Source organism: Syzygium oleosum, unplaced genomic scaffold (assembly GCF_021117445.2).
Source record: "Syzygium oleosum isolate NSW1041296 unplaced genomic scaffold, Sole_v2.1 Sole_v2.12, whole genome shotgun sequence".
NCBI classification, from domain to species: Eukaryota; Viridiplantae; Streptophyta; class Magnoliopsida; order Myrtales; family Myrtaceae; genus Syzygium; species Syzygium oleosum.
The window spans coordinates 5,196,366-5,215,441 of NW_026607496.1; the positions used below are offsets into that span (position 1 = coordinate 5,196,366).

The following is a 19,076-nucleotide window of genomic DNA, read 5'->3' on the forward strand; positions in this document are numbered from 1 at the left end:
ACCTGGACGAGGGCCGCCCTCACCGGATCTGTCGAGGGCGACCCTCGCCCAGGCCGCTAGCCGCCCTCGCCGAATCTGGCGAGGGCGACACTCGCCCAAGCCGCGAGTTGCCCTCGTCGGATCTAGCGAGGGCGACGGCGACGACAAGGGTCTAGCCCTCGCCGGCCCTGGCCTATGGCCGATCACCGGCGCCAGTGACTTGGCCATGGCCAAAGAAGGGGAAGAAGAAAAAAAAATTTAAAAGAAAGAAATATTAAAATATTTAAAATATTACTAATAAAAAGAAATTTTATGCTGTTACTAGATGCATTTCTGTTCTTTTTCAATTTCAAGAATAGAAATTTTGGACAGTTACCAAACACCTTCAAATGCTTAGAAATTGTTCCCGGGCACGAAATAAAAAAGAATCATTTTTTAACAGAAATTATTTTCGAGAACATAATGATTGCCAAACGCACCCTTAATCTTCTTCGGCTTGGCATAAGGCAGTCAAATATTCTTTACAAGTCGCAACTCTTGAAAAGAGATAAAAAAAAAAAAAAAAAAAAAAAGAACCTCGTACTGCATGGAACTAAGCAGTGGCATTTTGATAATAAAAAAATTGATATTTTGAAGATGTAAGCGCATGAGTTGAAATGACATGAATGTAAGAATTCGATGTATCTTTAGAAATTTGAGATGTTCAAAATTGACTTTATTAATGGAAAATTGACATATATTATCCATGAACTTTGATTCCATGTTCAATATAATCCACCTGAACTTTTAATTTGTTCAATGTAGCTTTTGAACCATCTATAAATGTTCGATTTAGTCATTTGATTTTCTCAAACGACAAATCAAACATTATTTGACGATGTAGATTGAGTACGATTTCTCAAGTCGCTTGGTACTTGATATTATTTTCATCACATATATATTATACTCCACGAAATATTATATAATATTCGATGTATCATCCCTTGATTAGGTTTTCAGACAAAACTTAAATTTTCCCCCCTTTAAGCTATGATAAGCAAATCGTATATCATTTTAGTATGCCAATAATTTGGTTTCCGTTTATTAGTTTTTTTTTTTATCGGACCGTATATTAGTTGAGTAATCGTCTTTCCCCTTCACAAAAATAACACTAAACTTTAGTATGCTCTGAGATCGCGCTTGATCTATCAGAATTTGTAACCAAAACGAAAATTACATCGGATCGGAAGAGAATCGAATAGGATAAAGGTAGAAACGGAATTTCTTCAGTTTTTACATTTTAAAAATGTATACATGCAAATCCTATCCGAGTTTATTTCGCTCTTAGGTAAGATAATCTTATCCACCCTAAATGTAATGCAATCCGGACACGAAATCGAATGCATATTGAGATAGAGTTATCACACCCAAGCTTTAAGTCCAATCTACCTAACAAAGAGGCTGATAGTTTGAAATAGTCTTTACAAATTTAGACAAAAAGAGCAGCAAATTACAAGTGGAACTGAACCAGACTGACAAGTGACAAGAAATGATAAGTAACTGAATGAATGAATGGATCTTTGAACACAGTAGGGTTCTAACTGGTTTATCTGTATAAAGACTAGGATGAATATCATTCTACATTCATAGGCCGGATTCGAGTTACTATTAGATGAATCTGTCATTCAAGCTGAAAAGGGCTATTGTCTAGACTTCATCTCCAGCTAGAAGAAAAGAGGTCGAGGGTTCCAACTTTAGATCTCAATGTGGAAGTAAGGCATTCAAAGGTGTCCAAAGTGAGCCATTAGACATGTCTATCTTCTGTAAATGTGAAAGAAGTTTTTGTTTCCCAGAATGAAAGTATGATATTCACAATAGCTATCATGCTGGGAAATTACTTCCGCATTATGTAAAGACCGTAACCAGACGAAATGCCCATTGCACCTATTAAAGGGGGTTATAGTCAAGCTAAAAAATCGGAGAGCCGACAGAGTTAAAAATGCCAAAACCTTTTCTCAGTAGAGACTAACCTGTGATTCATCCTCCAGATTCAGCTGCGTAGTTATCTTTTACCTCCTGTTATATTAAATAGTGCCCGAAAGCAGGCCCTTTTCCTGCACAATAGCAGCACCAAGATGCTGTAAGCAGAACACACAGTTTATGACATCTACATAACTATCCGTCATATTTCAATAGTGAGATAGAGGCACAGATTGAAAGGACTCAAAAGTTCCTTTCGACAGCTAAAAATTTCCCAAAGCTTGCAAACCACAATCCTTCCTGTGATTTTAAGTCCCCCACTGTGTCCAATGTCAAAGAGGTTCCGCAAAATTGTGCTGTATGTACTCAAAATACTACCTAGTCACGTTGATCGTGTCGCTTGTCGATACATATCTATCAAGTATTAACCATCCACCTCAGTTTATCTCAATTCTCTAGTCTCTAGGTTTGATACAGTATACCCTGGAGCCAATATGCTCCACTTCTAGTCCAGCATCCTCACAACCATTGAAGAAGAGAGACTCATCTTCTTTTCCAATTCTGCGTCGCCAACTCATAAGAAATGCTGGCCGTGGAAACCCAACGTTAGATCCTGCTGCAAATAGATGCAGAAGAATCAGTGAAAAAAATGAAACCTGAGCTAAAACCGGAAGAGGCATGTGTATAATTACCTTTCTGACTGGTCTCCATGACATCAGCCCTGTCAGTTCTTGGCTTATAATTTTTCAGGAGAAAGCAGAGAGTCGTTATCAGTTTCTGGTACTGCTTCACATCTTCACAGAATCATGAAAAGTAAATATGTTAAGAGTATGTAGTATTGAATAATGTGCAGGACAATGATCATAATTCACTGTTGACAATAAAAACATTTTCCCTAGACTAATTATCCCAAGAGATAAAACAACGGAAAATTAGGAAATATCCTCCGATCGCTGATTTTTTGAGAAAAGAAAGAATTTAAAGCCAAAAATTGCAGATGTGAAGGCAATGTTCCTCCATGAATTTGAAAAAAAAAACGGTAAGGACAAAATCTTCCAGTCATATATAAGGGACAGGATAGTTCACAGTCACTAAAGTAAGTTGGTATTGCATAAACCAAGAGTATCTTTCATTGTCACATATTTGCTAAACACAAAACTAGAGGGTTACAGGAAGAAGAATTACCCAGAGAAATGAAGTTTTAAGTTCCTCTCAAATTTATGGAAAACAAGTGAAAAAGAAGCCACTAGGAGCAGGCTCCAGGTGTCGATGCCAAAAGGGCGTGGCAGTAGCTTATCAAACAGAATTCCCCAAGATGAATAAAAATTTGAACGCTACATTTCCAGATCGGCTGTACCGTCTTAAGGAACTGGAAGTGCCTATCATGCATTTGGACAGTTTGAACCAACCCTAAAGTCAGGTATCAAAATACACAGTGATCATTCAATATCTTCCAGCACAGAACACTAACACATGGCTCCAAGCATATCAAAGACCTAGAATCAAACTTTTAGAAAAATAACTGCAAAAAACATGATGGAACTCAAGACTGCTTTGCACAATGTTGCCACATCTGCTAGCTCCCGTCAATCATAATAATCAAGAACCCTTGCTTTTTGCAGCGGTTTCTCCATAGACTCTTCACCCCTTAACCTAAATAGCTACGTTGTCTCTTCATTTGGCATACATATTCAACATTTTGACAACCACAGAGCCACTACCTAATGAAAGACAGCTTAGAAACTTACATAACAAAATGTCACTAGCAATGACCAGGTCCCAATGTGGCTCACCAACGGGAAAGGTGTCTCCCCATGAATCTGAAAAGTAAAGCCTATTCATCATCCTCAATGAAACAATGAACATAAAAGATGTATCACATCTTAAGAGCATCAGCATTGCCAGCCAAAAAGAAGCTTCCACAGAATTTTTTCACAAGAGAAAAGGATGAGTATGGCAGGGATCAGAATACAACTCCTTTACAGAAAGCTATGATGATCAAAGTACGCAACCAAAGAACTCACTAACAGAGAATAACTTTTCCCCAAATCACCGAATAGGGGCATTCATGCATAAAGAATTTAATAAACATGAAGAGACTGACTACCTAGAACAATCATTAACTGTCAATATGCCAGGTCATAACTTCCTCAGCAGGCTGGTCAACAGCCATTAAGATGAATGTAGAAATTTTGTTGAGGGTTTGATAAGGGACACTCACGTTTGATATGAGGAAGGACAGGTGTAATTCCGTTAATCTTGCAGTTACGCGCTATATTCTCTTCAATCTCCAGGTCATCGTAGTCTGATGTGGTGATGTCAAGACTAAAAGATTTTTGCAGAAAGATGGCCAGAGCTCCAGTTCCACTGCCATTGAATCACTAAATTAAGATCTAAAACTAAAGCTCCTTGTGTTGGAGTATGTTTGAAGATTTAAAGTACCAAAAGCAGCTGTACCATTTGCGGATACAAAATCAAAGGATATTAAACCAAGAAGCACAAAATATCACCCATTTTGTTACATGAAGATGTAATGCTCAGAGACTCATTCATTATGGCAACCAGATAGTCCAGACAACAAGACAATTGATACACACCTGCCAAGCTCAATGATGCGCCGTCCTTCAATCCATGTCCGGTGCTGAACTAACCATTCAGCAAATGCGAACGTCCCCGGCCACAAAAGATTAGCATTCAGCTGGTGGAATGAAAACTCCCGGATGACCAAATCCTGCACAACCAATTACACAGGGGGAACAGTTCAAGACCTTAAAACCCTGGCAAGCTGCAGAAAACAGTGCCCGAACAAAAACGAGAGCAAGTAGCATAGAGGTCACAAACAATTGGCACCAATGGCAATAAGAAAAATTTGCATCGGACGAACTGTCTTGAGAACAGTTTTGCCCATTGTTCAGAAACCTCCATACCTTCCCAATCCCAAAGAGTTATTCCCTACACCAACTACAACCCCCAGACCCGGCACCAATGGCAATAAGAAACTTTTGCCTCAGACAAATTGCCTTGAGACCCAATTTGCTCATCGTTCAGAAACCTGCATATTTCCCAACCCCAACGAATTGTTCAACACATCAACCACACCCACAACCACCAGATCTCTGTTCCTATCCACGAACCGGCACAATGAGGCAGTCCGGCACGAATCGGATAGTTCTTGCCAATGCCCATCTCTAGCCCCACCAAATCAAAAACCCACAAAAATTTTAATCCCATCAAGCGCTCGTGACCCCGAGCAAGAGCTAACGGACCCTACTTTCACACAGATCCATACATGAGAAGAGGTCATAAAAAACTGTCAAAACACCAGAAAGGCAGGTAACATAGGCAGATAGGAAATGAGCAAGCATTCGCAACGAAAGGGACGGAAGATGGTGCAATCAAGAACACTAAGCTATAACCATTCCGGGAAACCGGTGCGTCCTCTCCGCGTAGCTCTGTGGAGTCTCGGACTCATGCTGCTCCTCTGCGAGACAAATTTGTGCAGCTTGTTAAGGGATGATGCTGACCCAGAGAGAGAGAGAGAGAGAGAGAGAGAGAGAGAGAGAGAGAACCAGAGGAAGAGTCGTCAGGGTCGGCGAAGAGAGAAGACGGAGAGAAGAGAGCTATGTCCATCCCCGCTCGATCTGATGGAGTATTAAGTCTGATAAATACATTGGCATCCTTATAACTTCATCATATTTATATAGTTTTTCTAAGTTTTTCTGAAAATCTGAGATATCAATTGAAGTTTTAAATATGCCAACTAGGGGTGTAAACGGTTCGGTTCGGTTCGGTTTTTCAGAAAAATCGAACCGAACCGAACCGTTAAGGGTGTCTCCTTCAACCGAACCAAATAGGAACCGAACCGATAAGCCGATTTGGTTCGGTTTGGTTCGGTTTGGTTTTCGGTTTCTTCTTTTTTTATTTTTTTTTTTTGCTTTTTTATTCATGGCTTAGTTTTCTGTTTTTATGAAAAAAATTTCATGATAATTTTTTTATGATAATTTTGTGATAATAATATGTATTTATGATAATTTTATGATAATTTTGTGATAAAAAAATTTCATGATAATTTTTTTATGATAATTTCATGATGGCTTAGTTCTACACGCTTGTTGGTTCATTATCCAACATTATTGGAACCAAGAGACATCTATTGAATCATTTGCAATCTCAGAGGAAATTGCTGATAAAAAACATCTATGAGATAATTTCCAGGTGGTAAAATCATGAGTCACAGTTCATCAGCCGATTACTTAACTGAACATTTTAGCACAAACCAGCACCACTAAGCAAGTTTACCTATCCATCTAAAGTCTAGTTATGTGTTCTCATCCAGAGCCTTTTTTTTATTGCACAACATGAACTTAGCCAAATGCTCTTATTCATTCTGGCCATATTTTTCTTCTTGCATAAAGTGACTTGGCCAAACTTAAAAGACATTCATAAAAGAAAATTTGCAGGAGAATTCCAACAGCAAAACTACAGAGTTGTTCTTAGCAAGAAAATAGTAAAGCCATCTATCTAACCAAAGTAGGATGAACTTTGTCAGTGTTTTTAATCAATCACAAAGTCATAGAGGGAACAAGCCAAGGCCAATTCAAGTAATAAATGATCACACTGATCTCAATAGACACTTGTCATAAATGGCTACAGCCATCCCAAGACAAGGCCTAAAGCCAAAAAGACACGAACAAATGAGCAATCAATAAGCACCATGAACAGAAGGTGATCCAGAATGAGGTGGTTCCATGTAATGAATCAATATCAAATCGCTTGAAGCAGACACTCACCTTTACATAAAGCTTGCACTTAACTTCATGGACAACCACGATTCCCTTTTCCTCGGATTTTTTCACAGATGGGCTGCTAGGCTGCTCCAACTCATCTTCTGTTGACAAGAAGAAATAACAACATCAATCGCATTTAATTTTTGTGCACGTGTATGATGGAGATTGTCTAGTTTCTACTTCATATGGGTATGCTTCTGACTCTATGGGCCTAATCAGACTAATCAAGCATACTCAAAATATCTGCTTTATCATCAAAGATGAACATAAAACTTATATACATAAACCGATATTACCATTCACAATACTAACAATTCTACGAAATTTTGACTAAGAGTTATTTCTGTATGAACTAAGCCATCTCAAACGAAGTACGGCATCAGAACTCTTGTTACCATGCTCTGGGACAATTTAGCACATTTCTGTATATTCTATGAGAATTTGCAAATAAAGTTCAGATTTTTCTTACCACTATCTTTATCATCAGAAGCACCAGCATTTGCAGAAGCAGAACTTTGGAAACCTGACACAAATAAAAACCAAGGATGAATATAACAATGTGCTTACAAGAGATAAATAAGGATGTACAGTTGGGTTAAATCCTAGAGTTTGTTTCTATCATACATCTAAAATTTCTTTAGCGCCATACTAGCGGGTTAGTCCCAACAATAGCCTTCCTCAGAAGTTGGGGGAAGCAATGCACCTTGCATTCAAAGGATCAAATCAGATGCAGTACATTGCCAAGTATTGTGGGAGAAACCATCAAATGTAGAAAATCATTGTAACAGCAATTTCTCTTAGTCATCAAATTCTAGAAGACAGAAAATTGCGTACATAATCCCCTAATAAAGCAATAAATCTAATAAAAAACATCTATGATCAAAAGCATCTACATTGCGCTCCCCATAAGCAAAGCCCGTTATGATCGCATTCCACGAAACTACATTCTTCTCAACCATCTCGTCAAAGAAATGCCTCGAAGCCACTGCATTCCCACACTTTGCATATGCATCCACCAGAGCGTTACCAACAGTCACATTTGTAACCAACCCAACCTTGACCAGACCTCGAATTCATGTTGTTGAAAAACACAAACGCCTCCTCATACAAACCATTCACCGAAAAGACTCCAATAACAGTATTCCACGAAATGACGTCCCTCTCGGCCATTTCGACAAACACCTTCTCCGCGCCTCTCAAATCCCTACAGTGAGAAAATGCATACAGAAGAACGGCCCCCACTTTGCCAAGAAACAGAAATCCACGCCGATCCCATCGATCATCATGCAAAGACAACCAGCGGCAAACGGAATTCAAAAGCGAAAAAGGGAAGAGCAATTACACCCATCAGAGGGAAAACAATCAGCAGGAAAATCGAGAAGCAGAGAGAGAGAGGGAGAGAGGTGACCTGTAGGAGCCGAATGTTGGACAAATTGTTGGAGGCTTCTTGCTTTGAGAGAGGTGTGATCTGGATCTCGTGATCTCAGCTCTCCCTCCCCCGGTTCGATTCGGTTCGGTTGGGTTCACTGCTCTGTGGTCGGCTGCGCGACGCTCCGGGTGCCCCGCGCCAGCGGCGACAAGCTCGACGCTCTCGAGGGCCGGCGGTTGTGATCCTCGCGGTTCCGAATTGGAGTGGGGGCGGTGGGGTTCCTGGGCCTCCTCGTGGGGTTTGATGATTTGGGGGGTTTTCCGCGTTTAGGGTTCGAGAGAGATGAGTGTCGTCACCGGCAACAGCGGCGGCGGCCGCGGGGGCGGCGGCGGGGGCGGCGGCGGCAATGGCCGAGCGAGTCGAGCGAGTCGATGGGGAGGAAGAAGAAGAAGAGCAGGGACGGCGGCGAGAGGAAGAGTGTGGAGGGCCGTGACTCGTGAGGATGGTCTTGGCGAGAGAAAGAGTCTTTATTTCAGTTCGGTTCGATCCGAACTGATCCGAACCGAACTGATCCGAACTGAACCGAAAAAAAAAGTGGTTAATTTTGATGATCCGAACCGAAACCGAAATTGAATCGAAATGCACGAAATTTTCGGTTCGGTTCAGTTCGTATCTCGGTTCGGTTCTGACACCCCTAATGCCAACTATATTTATGTACTTATAACTTCATTATGTTTAATTTGTTATTAGTGTGCGAGTCATATGTTTCATCCAGAGTTACCGTTAGCTGCAGATTGTAGTGAAAACCACCAAAAAAAAAAAAATCTGCCAATTCTTTAGATGACCTTGAAATTGGCCCGAACCAGTGGGTTCGGTTTGAGGATCAGTCCTAAGGTCAACATGATTGGTTCTCGACTCCAAAACTGGGAATCGGTCTTAAGAGAGGGGTGCACAGAATAAGTATAATGATTATAGTGACATAATCAAAATTTGAGATATCAATTGAAGTTTTAAGTATGCCAATTATACTTATATACTTATAACTTCATTATTTTTAATTTGTTAACAACGTGCGAGCTATAGATCTCATCCAGAATTGCTGTCAGCTGCAGATTGTAGTGGAAACCACCGAAAAGAAAAAAAAAATCGACTGATTCTGGGGTAGATCTTGAAAGCGGCTCGGATCGACAAGTTCGGTTTGAGGGTTGGTTTTAGGGTCAATGAGATTGAATCTCCATTCGAAAACTGGGAATCGGCCTTGATAGTGGGTGGATGGAATAAGTCTGATGATTATATTGGCATACTTATAACTTCATCATACTTATATAGTTTTTATAAATCCAAGATATCAATTAAAGTTTTAAGTATGCCAACTATACTTATATACTTATAACTTCATTATGTTTAATTTGTTATTAGCGTGAGAGCCATAGTTCTCATCTAAAGTTGTTGTCAGCTACAAATTGTAGTAGAAACCACCAAAAAAAAAAACCGGTTCCCAAGTTGACCCTGAAACCAGCCTAGATCGACAAGTTCAATTCAATGGTCGATTATAGGGTCAACAGGATCAGTTCTTAGTTCTAAAACTAGACTGGCCCTGGCAGAGGGTGGATGGAATAAGTCTAATCATTATAATGGCATACTTATATAGTTTTTTTCTAAATTTGAGATATTAATTGAAGTTTTAAGTATGTCAACTATACTTATATACTTATAACTTCATTATGTTTAATTTGTTATCAACGTGCAAGTTATAGTTCTCATCCAGAGTTTCTGTCAGCTGCAGATTTTAGTGAAAACCATCAAAAAGAAAAAAAAAATCAGCTAATTCTCAAGTTGACCCTGAAATTGGCCCGAGCCAACGGGTTCGGTTCAATGGTCGATTCTAGGGTCAACAAGATCAATTCTCAGTTAAAACTAAGAATTGGCCTTGATAGGGGGAGCATGGAATAAGTTTGGTGATTATAGTGGCATACTTATGACTTCATCATACTTATATAGTTTTTTTTATAAATTTGAGATATTAATTGAAGTTATAAGTATGCCAACTATACTTATGGACTTACAACTTCATTATGATTAATTTGTTATCATTGTGCAAGCCATAATTCTCATCCAGAATTGTTGTCACCTGCAAATTGTAGTGGAAACCACCAAAAAGAAAAAAAAAATCGACTAATTCCTAGGTAGACCTTGAAATCGGCCTAGGTCAACAGGTTCGATTCAAGGGTTGGTTTTGAGGTCAATAGGATTGAATCTTAGTTCCAAAACTAGGAAATGATCCTAATAGGGTTGGTTCTAGATTTCAAAATTGAGGTCTATCCACCTTAGAATCAATCACCTTTTAAAGAGTCTTGAGTTTGATTGAAACATGTACCTCATCTCTTTGCCTTGGCTATCTGAGGCAAGATTTGGCCCCACGAGACCCTTGCTTGGGTCATGTAACCTTGGTGAGGGCTTGCTAGGGCTGAGCGAGGTAGTGGTGTGGACCATCGTTGATGATGGTTGCCACGGCCACCTCCTTCCCTCCCTACAACTCAATTAAAGGATTACAAAATTTACTATCGTTTAAAGAAAGAGTAAGTGCATTAGAAGTTATAAAACTTATCGCGAAAGTACAATTGAGTTCTAAAACTTGTCATGAAAGTGCAATCAATCATAAAACTTTCAAAAAATGCAATCAAATCCTAAAATTTATCAAATTGATCCAATCAAGTCGTTTTGAAAGTTTGTAAATCATATTCGGATTCGTAAAATACCTCGTCCATTCATGAAATTAGTCTGTATGTTATGTGTACAATTGTCGTGACCTAAATTTTCTCAGGCTAATGGGTTATTAAGACTAAGCCTAACTCGGGCCCTCCCAAGCCCTATCAATTCGCAACTTAGTGTTTAAGTTTTTAACATGCAAAAGTTTTCATGCTTGGAGTCGCCACTAATCTATTTGTGGTAGGTCGATTAAAAACCTAAATAAAACATAAGGAGATATGTTTTATTCCTACGAACCAGAGATTCTAAGCTCGGAGACTTGATTACGCTAGATCTAGTCTAACGCCCTTTCGGTACCTTTTCTTTTCAAAAATATTTACGCAGGCAGTCTGGATCCATTTTATTACCTAATCACTAACATGTGAGGTGTTACGCACCACCAATTTAACACCCAAGAAAACAGTAAATAGATTGCAAGGTTAGGAGAATGACGTACCTTAAAGCAGCGCAAGCATCTGCATTGTTAATAGAAAATCATACAAACAATCCTACTATGATTTCTACTTAACAAAACAAGGCACTCGAGGTTTTCTTTAGGGTTTGCGCTTTATTGAAATGCAAACTAACATATATGCAATGACGTGCAAAAAAATGACATGCGATTAATGCAACCTAGCATGCGAACTATATGTCATGCAACGACGTGATCTAATTCTAGTGACGGACAAATGATTTATTTTTTGTATTTTTCTCATAAAATTCGGAATAAAAAAATGTCTAAATTAACATGCAATCTATCTTAATCTAATTCATTCTTTTTTGGGGATTTTCATGAAAATTCGGAATCTAAAAATAACCTAAATAATCTATGAGGATTAGAATAACACCTAATTTAAACTAGGAAATAAATTATCTTAAGTCCTAATTTAAATTAAATAATTATCCTATCTTCTAGATACATTGAGGATTCTCTAAACATGCAAAACTTCCAATTTAAATCCTGACTAACATATTTTTGGATTTTCTTTATTTAAAAGGAAAGCAAACAGACAAAGATAACAACCGCATTCAAACAATCTACGCAATCCGCAAGATTCTTCTTATGAAAATTTGAATTAGGACAAGAAATCAAACTATCAGTTATATCTATAGGGTTATAGATATCGACGGAAAGCTGATTGTTCGAGTTTGGAAAGCGAATAAAATCTATTATCGTATCCAAGTGATTATGGATAAGATAACGATTTTCCGTATCGCCGCGTATCGTACCTTAGAGATAAGATCGGATAGTCGTCTAGATACGTTGCCAAATTAGGAATGATTCCTAATTTTGGGTATTTTCAAATATTGCGGATATAGCACACATCATCCTAAGGTATCTAGCAATCCACGCACTATTCACGAAATATTCAAACACCCGAAAGATTAGGAAATTGAATATTCTAAGACTATAAATGAGAATCTTACCTAATTTGTGGATATTTCCAATTCGAACTTGGATCGGACTCGAGCTTGCGGATCGGGACGGTGACCGACGGCGGAGGGCTGACGGCGGCGCAGGGGCAGCTCGGCTAGGCACTGGGCTCACGGACGACGGCAGCAACGACGACATCGATTTTGGGGGCGTAACCGCTGGAGTTGTCGTGGACGTTGCTGTGGTCGGCGAGGCTTGCAGCTCAGCAAGGCTCACGGCGGTATCTTGGAATGGGACTCCCTGACCTTAGTGGTCAGCAAAGCAAAAGAGTGGTGGAACGTGGATAACCTGCAAGAAAGAAAAAAAAAACAATCTTTTTCTTCTGTCTTTTATTGCTCCTTTATGCACCTCCCTCTCTTGACGCTTGTGGAATTTTGGGCACGTTGCAACAAAACAAGCACACCAGGAGGAACGTAGGGATTGGATTGGAAACTCGTTGGCTTGACTAGTGCAGGGCTGGACTGGAGACTTGACGACGAAGAAGAGTCCAACTATAGTGGCACGGGACCGTCAAGGGCAGCAGCTCAACTACTTCGTCGATGGCATCAAAGGATCCCAGTCTCGGGGGCAGCAGATCGTGTGGAGCTTCGCGGCTTCGTCGTCGATGAGAAGGCGCTGAGTTGGGTCACTGTTTTATGGCAGCAGCGGCGGCAGGGATCGTCGTTGGGCAACAGCGGCAGCAAGCTACTCACAGCCACAGGTCTGGCTGTGAGCGGGCGGCGTCAGCGCGGGCACGAGGCAGCGTGGCGATGAGGCGACGCTTTCTCATTCTTGCTCTTTAGTCTCGCTATTTCCTCACGTGTATCTCGTGCTCTCTTTGAAAATCCTGATCTTGAAAATTATGAGAGCCCCCTGATTATGACGCATAATGACATATTTATATCGCAACCCTAGGTTAATTAACCGGGCTTCCTATTCCTAATGGGCTTAGACTTAGGCTTTATCATTTAATTTAATTTTAATTCCAAATGGGCTAAATTAATTCGGGCTAATTTAAGCTCAAATTAAAACAATCAAAACCTTTTAGACTTGTGAATTTTGGCCCCCGATCCCTTGAGTGAGCCGAGTGCTCGAGCTCGGTTTACGCGATTAATTTTCAGTTTCTCGCCACCGCCGGTCCGATGCGGAATGCAACTAACCTATATGAACTTAAATTATATGCTATGCAATTTTAATATTTTTGTTTAGGGGTTAAAATTTAATCCATAATTTTCTATGCAAATTATTATTAAATGGTCGGTCGAAATTGAGGTGTCAACAACAGTATTTAAACAAATCTACCTTTTTAATCGTAAATTTTTTGTCATAATTTCTCAATTCCCTTTCGTAATATACATTTCAAAATTGCATATGCAATAGTTTTCTTTATACTTGCATTCTATACCCACTTCAACATTATCGAAAACATTCTCAACCAGATTACAAAGGTTTCAGATCTTCATCAACCCAACAAATCGTATTGCCATGTATTCACTAGAGAAACTGCTACAAAATCGATGTCCATTTTCCATTCCTTATCCTCACTTTCCTCCCCTCCACCCTTTTCCAATTTTTTTTTTTGGTAATGTCGATGTCACGGATAGTGGATGACAAAATATTCTCTTTTCGTAGAACTTTTTCCAAGATATACTTGAAAATGAGATCCCCACGTTATCGTGTCACGCTAACAAAAAGGAGATTAGCAATTTCCGACTGCAAATTTATTTTCCTCACGCGCTCTTATCATGTGCGGGTCAATATATTTTACGTGCGGAGAATAACCGTGCCAGTGCAAGGTAGATCCTCTGAACTCGTTCATGGCACGTCACGACGCGTTCAATAACTCATGTGAAATTATTCTTTTGTCAGCACAATATACGTATATAAACTCGTCAGAATATTCTTGCTCGATTTATACATGTACATAAGTCGATATCTTTGTCGTGTTAAACGTGCCACTTTGTACGTTTTTTTTTTTGTACATTAAATAAATGCGTACGAACTGATGAAGGTTGTCGTGTGGGTGTGGGGACTAAGCTTTTTTTTTCGATTTAGTAGCAAGCGAAAAGGAACACAAATTCTATGTTTAGATAGAGAGAGAGAGAGAGAGAGAGAGAGAGAGAGTGAGTGACACCCAAAGTGGCGTGCTCATAAAGCATTTTTGTCACTCGCGAAGACAGAGCAGAGCAAGAAGCAGAGCAAGAAGCAGAGCAGAGCAGAGCAGAGAGGGAGTGAGCGCGATGGTCGGGCCAGAGCGACCGCAGTTCGTGCTGTTCGGTTCGTCGATAGTCCAGTTCAGCTTCGGCAACGGCGGATGGGGCGCTTCTCTCGCCGACCTGTACGCCCGCAAGGTCTTCTTTTCTTCCTCCTCTCCATCGTCGCCGCCGGCGTCGAGCATCGACTTTCCCCTGTTCTTGTTTTCTTTCTTTCTTTCTCTCTGCGTGAAAGGATGGAGGAAGGGAAGAGATTAATGGGTCTGGGTCGGGGTCTGGGTCGGGTGTCTTTTCTTGGGATTGCGTTGATGGTGAAAAAGTTAGGTGTTATCGCGGGAGATCTCGTGCCGTGGAGGAAGAGGATTCCTGCGGGGGTTTCGGATGTCTTACGTGGGGTCACTTCAAGCTCGCTCTCTCTCTCTCTCTCTCTCTCCCTCTCCTCCACGGTTTCTTTTTCTTTTTCTCGGGACGAACCCAATCGATCCACCACTGCGGCGGCGGCGGCGGCGGCGGCGGCGGCGGGACCCGCGCGCGCGCTTGGAAAATTTATCACGAATTCACAGTCTGATCTTGGGTCTGTGACGGATCAAATCATGCCACACCGACGTTTTTTTCTTCCTGTTCTTTTCTTTTTTTTCTTTTATACTTTTTCGTTTCTTGTTCTTTTTTTTTTCCATTTTTGGAGGTTGTGTTTAGCGGCATCGGAAGATCAAGAAAAGAGTTACATGTCACGGTTCCCATGAATGATGGGATCGCGGTAAAAAGGAGTGTTGGAAGAGCTCTGCGTAGGTTTCGCGGATTTCGATGAATTTGTGTCGTACACGCAACGACGAATGTGAAAAAGAAAAAGAATTTTTTATGATGACGATGGTGGAAATAATGATAACCCAGTTTTTATTTACTTAAGTTTTTTTTTTTGGGTTAAAGAAATGAACCTTTTTTAGCCTGAAGATGCGATACATGTTGGTCCTAAAGTGTCAAACTTCGAACCCAATTGATGTGGGGGAACACGAAGGTTGTGATCCTTTTTGCTACCACAGCCAATGGAATATTGGTGATGGGACTTGTTGTTCAAGATGGGTGAATTTTTGCACTCCGGAGTTGGAAAAGCTGCCTTCATGACCCTCATTGTTGTAATAGATCCCTCAATGTTTGGTAAAATCGTTGCTCAAAAAAGATATTGCTGACTTGCCAATGGCAAGGCTGGAAAAATACCGGCTATGAATGCTGGTAGAGAGACTCGGAAAATTGGTTGTAGATCGAAAGCGAACCGTATCGATGAACAAACTAACTGAAAACCTAGCTGAAGAGATCAAAGAACTGAAGCAATGATGAGAAATTTCCAGTTTGGAATTGAAGTTTCTACCCTTATTTCATTTGGTTGTGTGGAATACTAGAGAAGTTTGTAAACTCTGCAGGCAGACATAATCTTGAGGGGGTACTCCGGATGGAACTCGAGGTGCGCTTTGGAAGTGCTGGAGAAAGTGTTTCCAAAGGTATCACTCAAATCGTTGGGCTCTTAACGATTTTCTGCCCATCTTGAAGTTTACATTTTCGGCATTTCGCTCGTAGATACATGGTTTGCTGATCAGCAATGTATACAGATGGGTCTGCATGCTGAAAAAATTAGGCACCAATTGTGTGTGGAGGATGTCTTGTTTATGTTGTTACGATCACGTCTCATGATCATCAAGGTTTCTCATTTTTTAGTTCTATTGTCATTTAATGAAAAATCTGTGGCTAAATTTCTGTAATTACCTCGATGCAAGGACGCAGCCACACAACCATCCTTGGTGATCGTCTATTTCGGCGGAAATGACTCAATGCGGCCTCACCCATCTGGTCTTGGCCCCCATGTACCGCTTCCTGAGTATATCGAGAACATGAGGAAGATTGCCATTTATCTCCAGGTAGAATGGATTATTAGATTGTCTGTTGACTACAATTCTAGGGAATGATTTGAAAGAGTGCATTGTAAGCAAAGAGGTGTGAGCGACTTATGGTAGCGACATTCTTTTCAAGAGATGCATGATTTAAACTAGTAAACTGTTGAGCTTGAGAGATGCAACTCGCAGGGCCTTTTAAGTATTGTCCCAAAAAGAAAAATCTCTCTTTTTCTCTGCTTGGGACAAATTCTAAGGCTGTCATGCTTTTCTTAGCAGAGCCTGTCGGATTGTACCCGCATCATTTTTCTTAGTGCTCCACCCGTCAATGAGGAGAAAATTCGCGAATCCTTTAGGTGTGTTATCTTGAATTTCTCATCCTTCTTTTGTCTCTGTTCCGCATGTTGAGTTCTGATAGAGCTTTATACCTGGGATTAGCGATAAGTTTCAAGATCTACGTCGAACAAACGACGCATGCCGAGTATACTCGGAGGCCTGCTTAAAGTTGTGCAGGGAGATGAACATCAAGGCTGTTGATCTATGGACTGCAATACAGAAGAGGGACGATTGGGCTACGGCATGCTTTACGTAAGTTTGCTTAGAAACACATGAAAAGGATTGAGAGATGAAGAAAAAGTAAGATATACATGGTTACCTCAACCGTTCCGGTTCAAACCTCTGTATATACATATCAGATAAAAACTCAATACCATTCGAAAATGGGATAATGACACAAATAGTCCCTGAACTTTGACTCAATGTGCATTTTGGTCCCTGAACTTTTAATTTGTTCAATATAGTCCCTGAACTTTACCCTAATGTTTAATGTGGTCCCTAAACTTTTAATTTGTTCAATGTAGTCCCTGAACTTTTGGTACATGTTCAATTTAGTCCTTGAACTATATGAAAATGTACGATATAGTCCCTGAACTTGAATTAATGGAAGGATTACATTGAACATTTTTATAAAGTTCAGGGACTATATTGAACATGTACCAAAAGTTCAGGGACCATATTAAATAAATTGAAAATTCAGGGACCACATTGAACATTTGGTTAAAGTTCGGGGACTACATTGAACAAATTAAAAGTTCATGGACCAAAATGCACATTGAGTCAAAGTTCAAGGGCTGTTTGACTGATAAGCTCCTTTCTCAGCAATTGACTCCAAGCTCATAGAATTGCAATGGTTTTGCATTGCAGAAACCAACCACTATAATTTTAGTGTGCGAGGCAGTGTTTAATTTCTTTAGGTAACGAAAGCTCTCCATATCAGAGCTATCACTATTATGGTCTGCTTCTCGAATAATTTATCTGACGAAGTCCAGGGGTTGATTGGCTGCAACTAGTTAACGTAGTCTTGAGAACACCTTGTTCAGATTCTACCACATTTCAAACAAGACCTATTCATTTGACTTTGTTACAACGGTCCGGACTTGACGTGCATGATCAAACGATGTCCCCAACAAATAGAGCCTGAAATCAGCTCGCTTTCAATTTTCCCTCAATGAGTTGTGAGCACCAAATCGGACGAGATATGTTTGATCCTAATCTAGTCGATAGATAAACTGGGTTCGTGCATGGTATAACAGTTCGCTTCTGGCTGAACCCTATGCTCTCTGATCCTTTTTATGCAGGGACGGTATCCATTTCTCCTCGGAGGGAAGTAAGATCGCAGTGGAGGAAATATTGAGAGTTCTCAAGGAGGCTGACTGGGAACCGAGTCTTTATTGGGAGTCCATGCCCACTGAATTCGGAGAGGATTCACCTCGTTACCCGGTAGGCCCCGATGGCAAGACCACCGTGAACCTGTCGGATAGCAATTTCCACAGAAGCAACCACTGCAGTAAGTACTAGAAAACCACTTTGTTTGCCTTAGGGCTCTGCTCATCACAACAAGAGACTACTGTAGACTCTGAGAGCAGAGAGCGATTTCAACTGCTTTCAATTGGGTATTTTGTCCTTCTCATCTGTGCTCCTTCCTGGATATGTATCCTATTGGCCGGCATAAAGAAATAAGCACAAAGAACAGAGAAACTGACGATTGACGCCAAGCATTTGTCCGTATTTTACATTTGATGATCCTGGTTGAGCTTTGACATCCCTGATACCCCCCAGTTAAGGCCACAATAAGAATTTGCTTTTTAGTTCAAGAACAATGTACACCAATAGCAGTTTTCAGGGAAGGCAAGAAAAAGGAAAAGCCTTGGATTATTCTAGGACCAGTTAATCATTTGCTTCAACAGGACCAGCTTGCCCGAGCCAGTTTGCTTTGTGCTTCTGTCCAACCTTTCCTAACGGAACAAATGACGGAATAGTAACTATTCCCTAGGATAAATCATTGAGCCGTTAGAGGAACGGAAAGAAAAGGAACTGGCTTTTGTGAATGGCCAGAGTGCTCCGCGTCCGCTTCCTTGCGCCGTGCATGCTCTGTTGAATAAGTTCGGATGATAGTGTAAAGATACCGACTCGGTAGCCTCGTCGTTAAAAGACTCACCTCACCTCAGAAACTAGATTAGAAGAAAGAAGGGATACATTAGTCAACATTCTCCTTGAGATTTCCTACCGTTTGATTCCAAGAGACTGTAGAAGTTCATTCCACACACAAACCCTGCAATCCAGTTTGAAATTTGGACAATTCGTCACTAATCAATAGCTTCCATGGCACAGGTCATATGGTTTCTGTTCTTGTCCATTGAATTAAACTAGGGTTGTAAGCGAGGC

The 19,076-nt window shown here is 40.4% G+C and overlaps 2 protein-coding genes across 7 annotated transcripts; one reads left to right on the top strand and one right to left on the bottom strand.

The window, feature by feature from the left end:
- Window positions 1-1,204: 1,204 nt before the first annotated feature.
- LOC115672362 (uncharacterized) lies at window positions 1,205-5,650 on the bottom strand. 5 transcript variants are annotated; one of them, XR_008817681.1, is made up of 9 exons: window positions 5,508-5,650; window positions 5,355-5,419; window positions 4,536-4,669; window positions 4,160-4,305; window positions 3,687-3,758; window positions 2,631-2,732; window positions 2,317-2,554; window positions 1,989-2,072; window positions 1,205-1,437 (listed from the first exon to the last, which is right to left on the bottom strand). XR_008817681.1 is itself a non-coding variant. In XM_030594158.2 (7 exons), the coding sequence occupies exons 1-7, from the start codon at window positions 5,566-5,568 to the stop codon at window positions 2,394-2,396; spliced, it is 738 nt and encodes a 245-aa protein (XP_030450018.1). In that variant the 5' UTR covers window positions 5,569-5,650; the 3' UTR covers window positions 2,287-2,393. The 5 variants fall into 5 exon arrangements, 2 of the variants coding, with proteins under 2 accessions (XP_030450018.1, XP_030450017.1); XR_008817680.1 differs by having other exon boundaries at window positions 1,392-1,779; XR_008817679.1 differs by lacking the exon at window positions 1,205-1,437 and having other exon boundaries at window positions 1,469-2,072.
- Window positions 5,651-14,475: 8,825 nt separating this feature from the next.
- LOC115672174 (GDSL esterase/lipase WDL1-like) lies at window positions 14,476-18,406 on the top strand. 2 transcript variants are annotated; one of them, XM_056316238.1, is made up of 6 exons: window positions 14,476-14,607; window positions 15,888-15,965; window positions 16,239-16,379; window positions 16,632-16,708; window positions 16,791-16,940; window positions 17,990-18,406. In XM_056316238.1, the coding sequence occupies exons 1-6, from the start codon at window positions 14,497-14,499 to the stop codon at window positions 18,207-18,209; spliced, it is 777 nt and encodes a 258-aa protein (XP_056172213.1). In that variant the 5' UTR covers window positions 14,476-14,496; the 3' UTR covers window positions 18,210-18,406. The 2 variants fall into 2 exon arrangements, with proteins under 2 accessions (XP_056172213.1, XP_056172214.1); XM_056316239.1 differs by lacking the exon at window positions 16,791-16,940 and having other exon boundaries at window positions 14,477-14,607.
- Window positions 18,407-19,076: the final 670 nt, after the last annotated feature.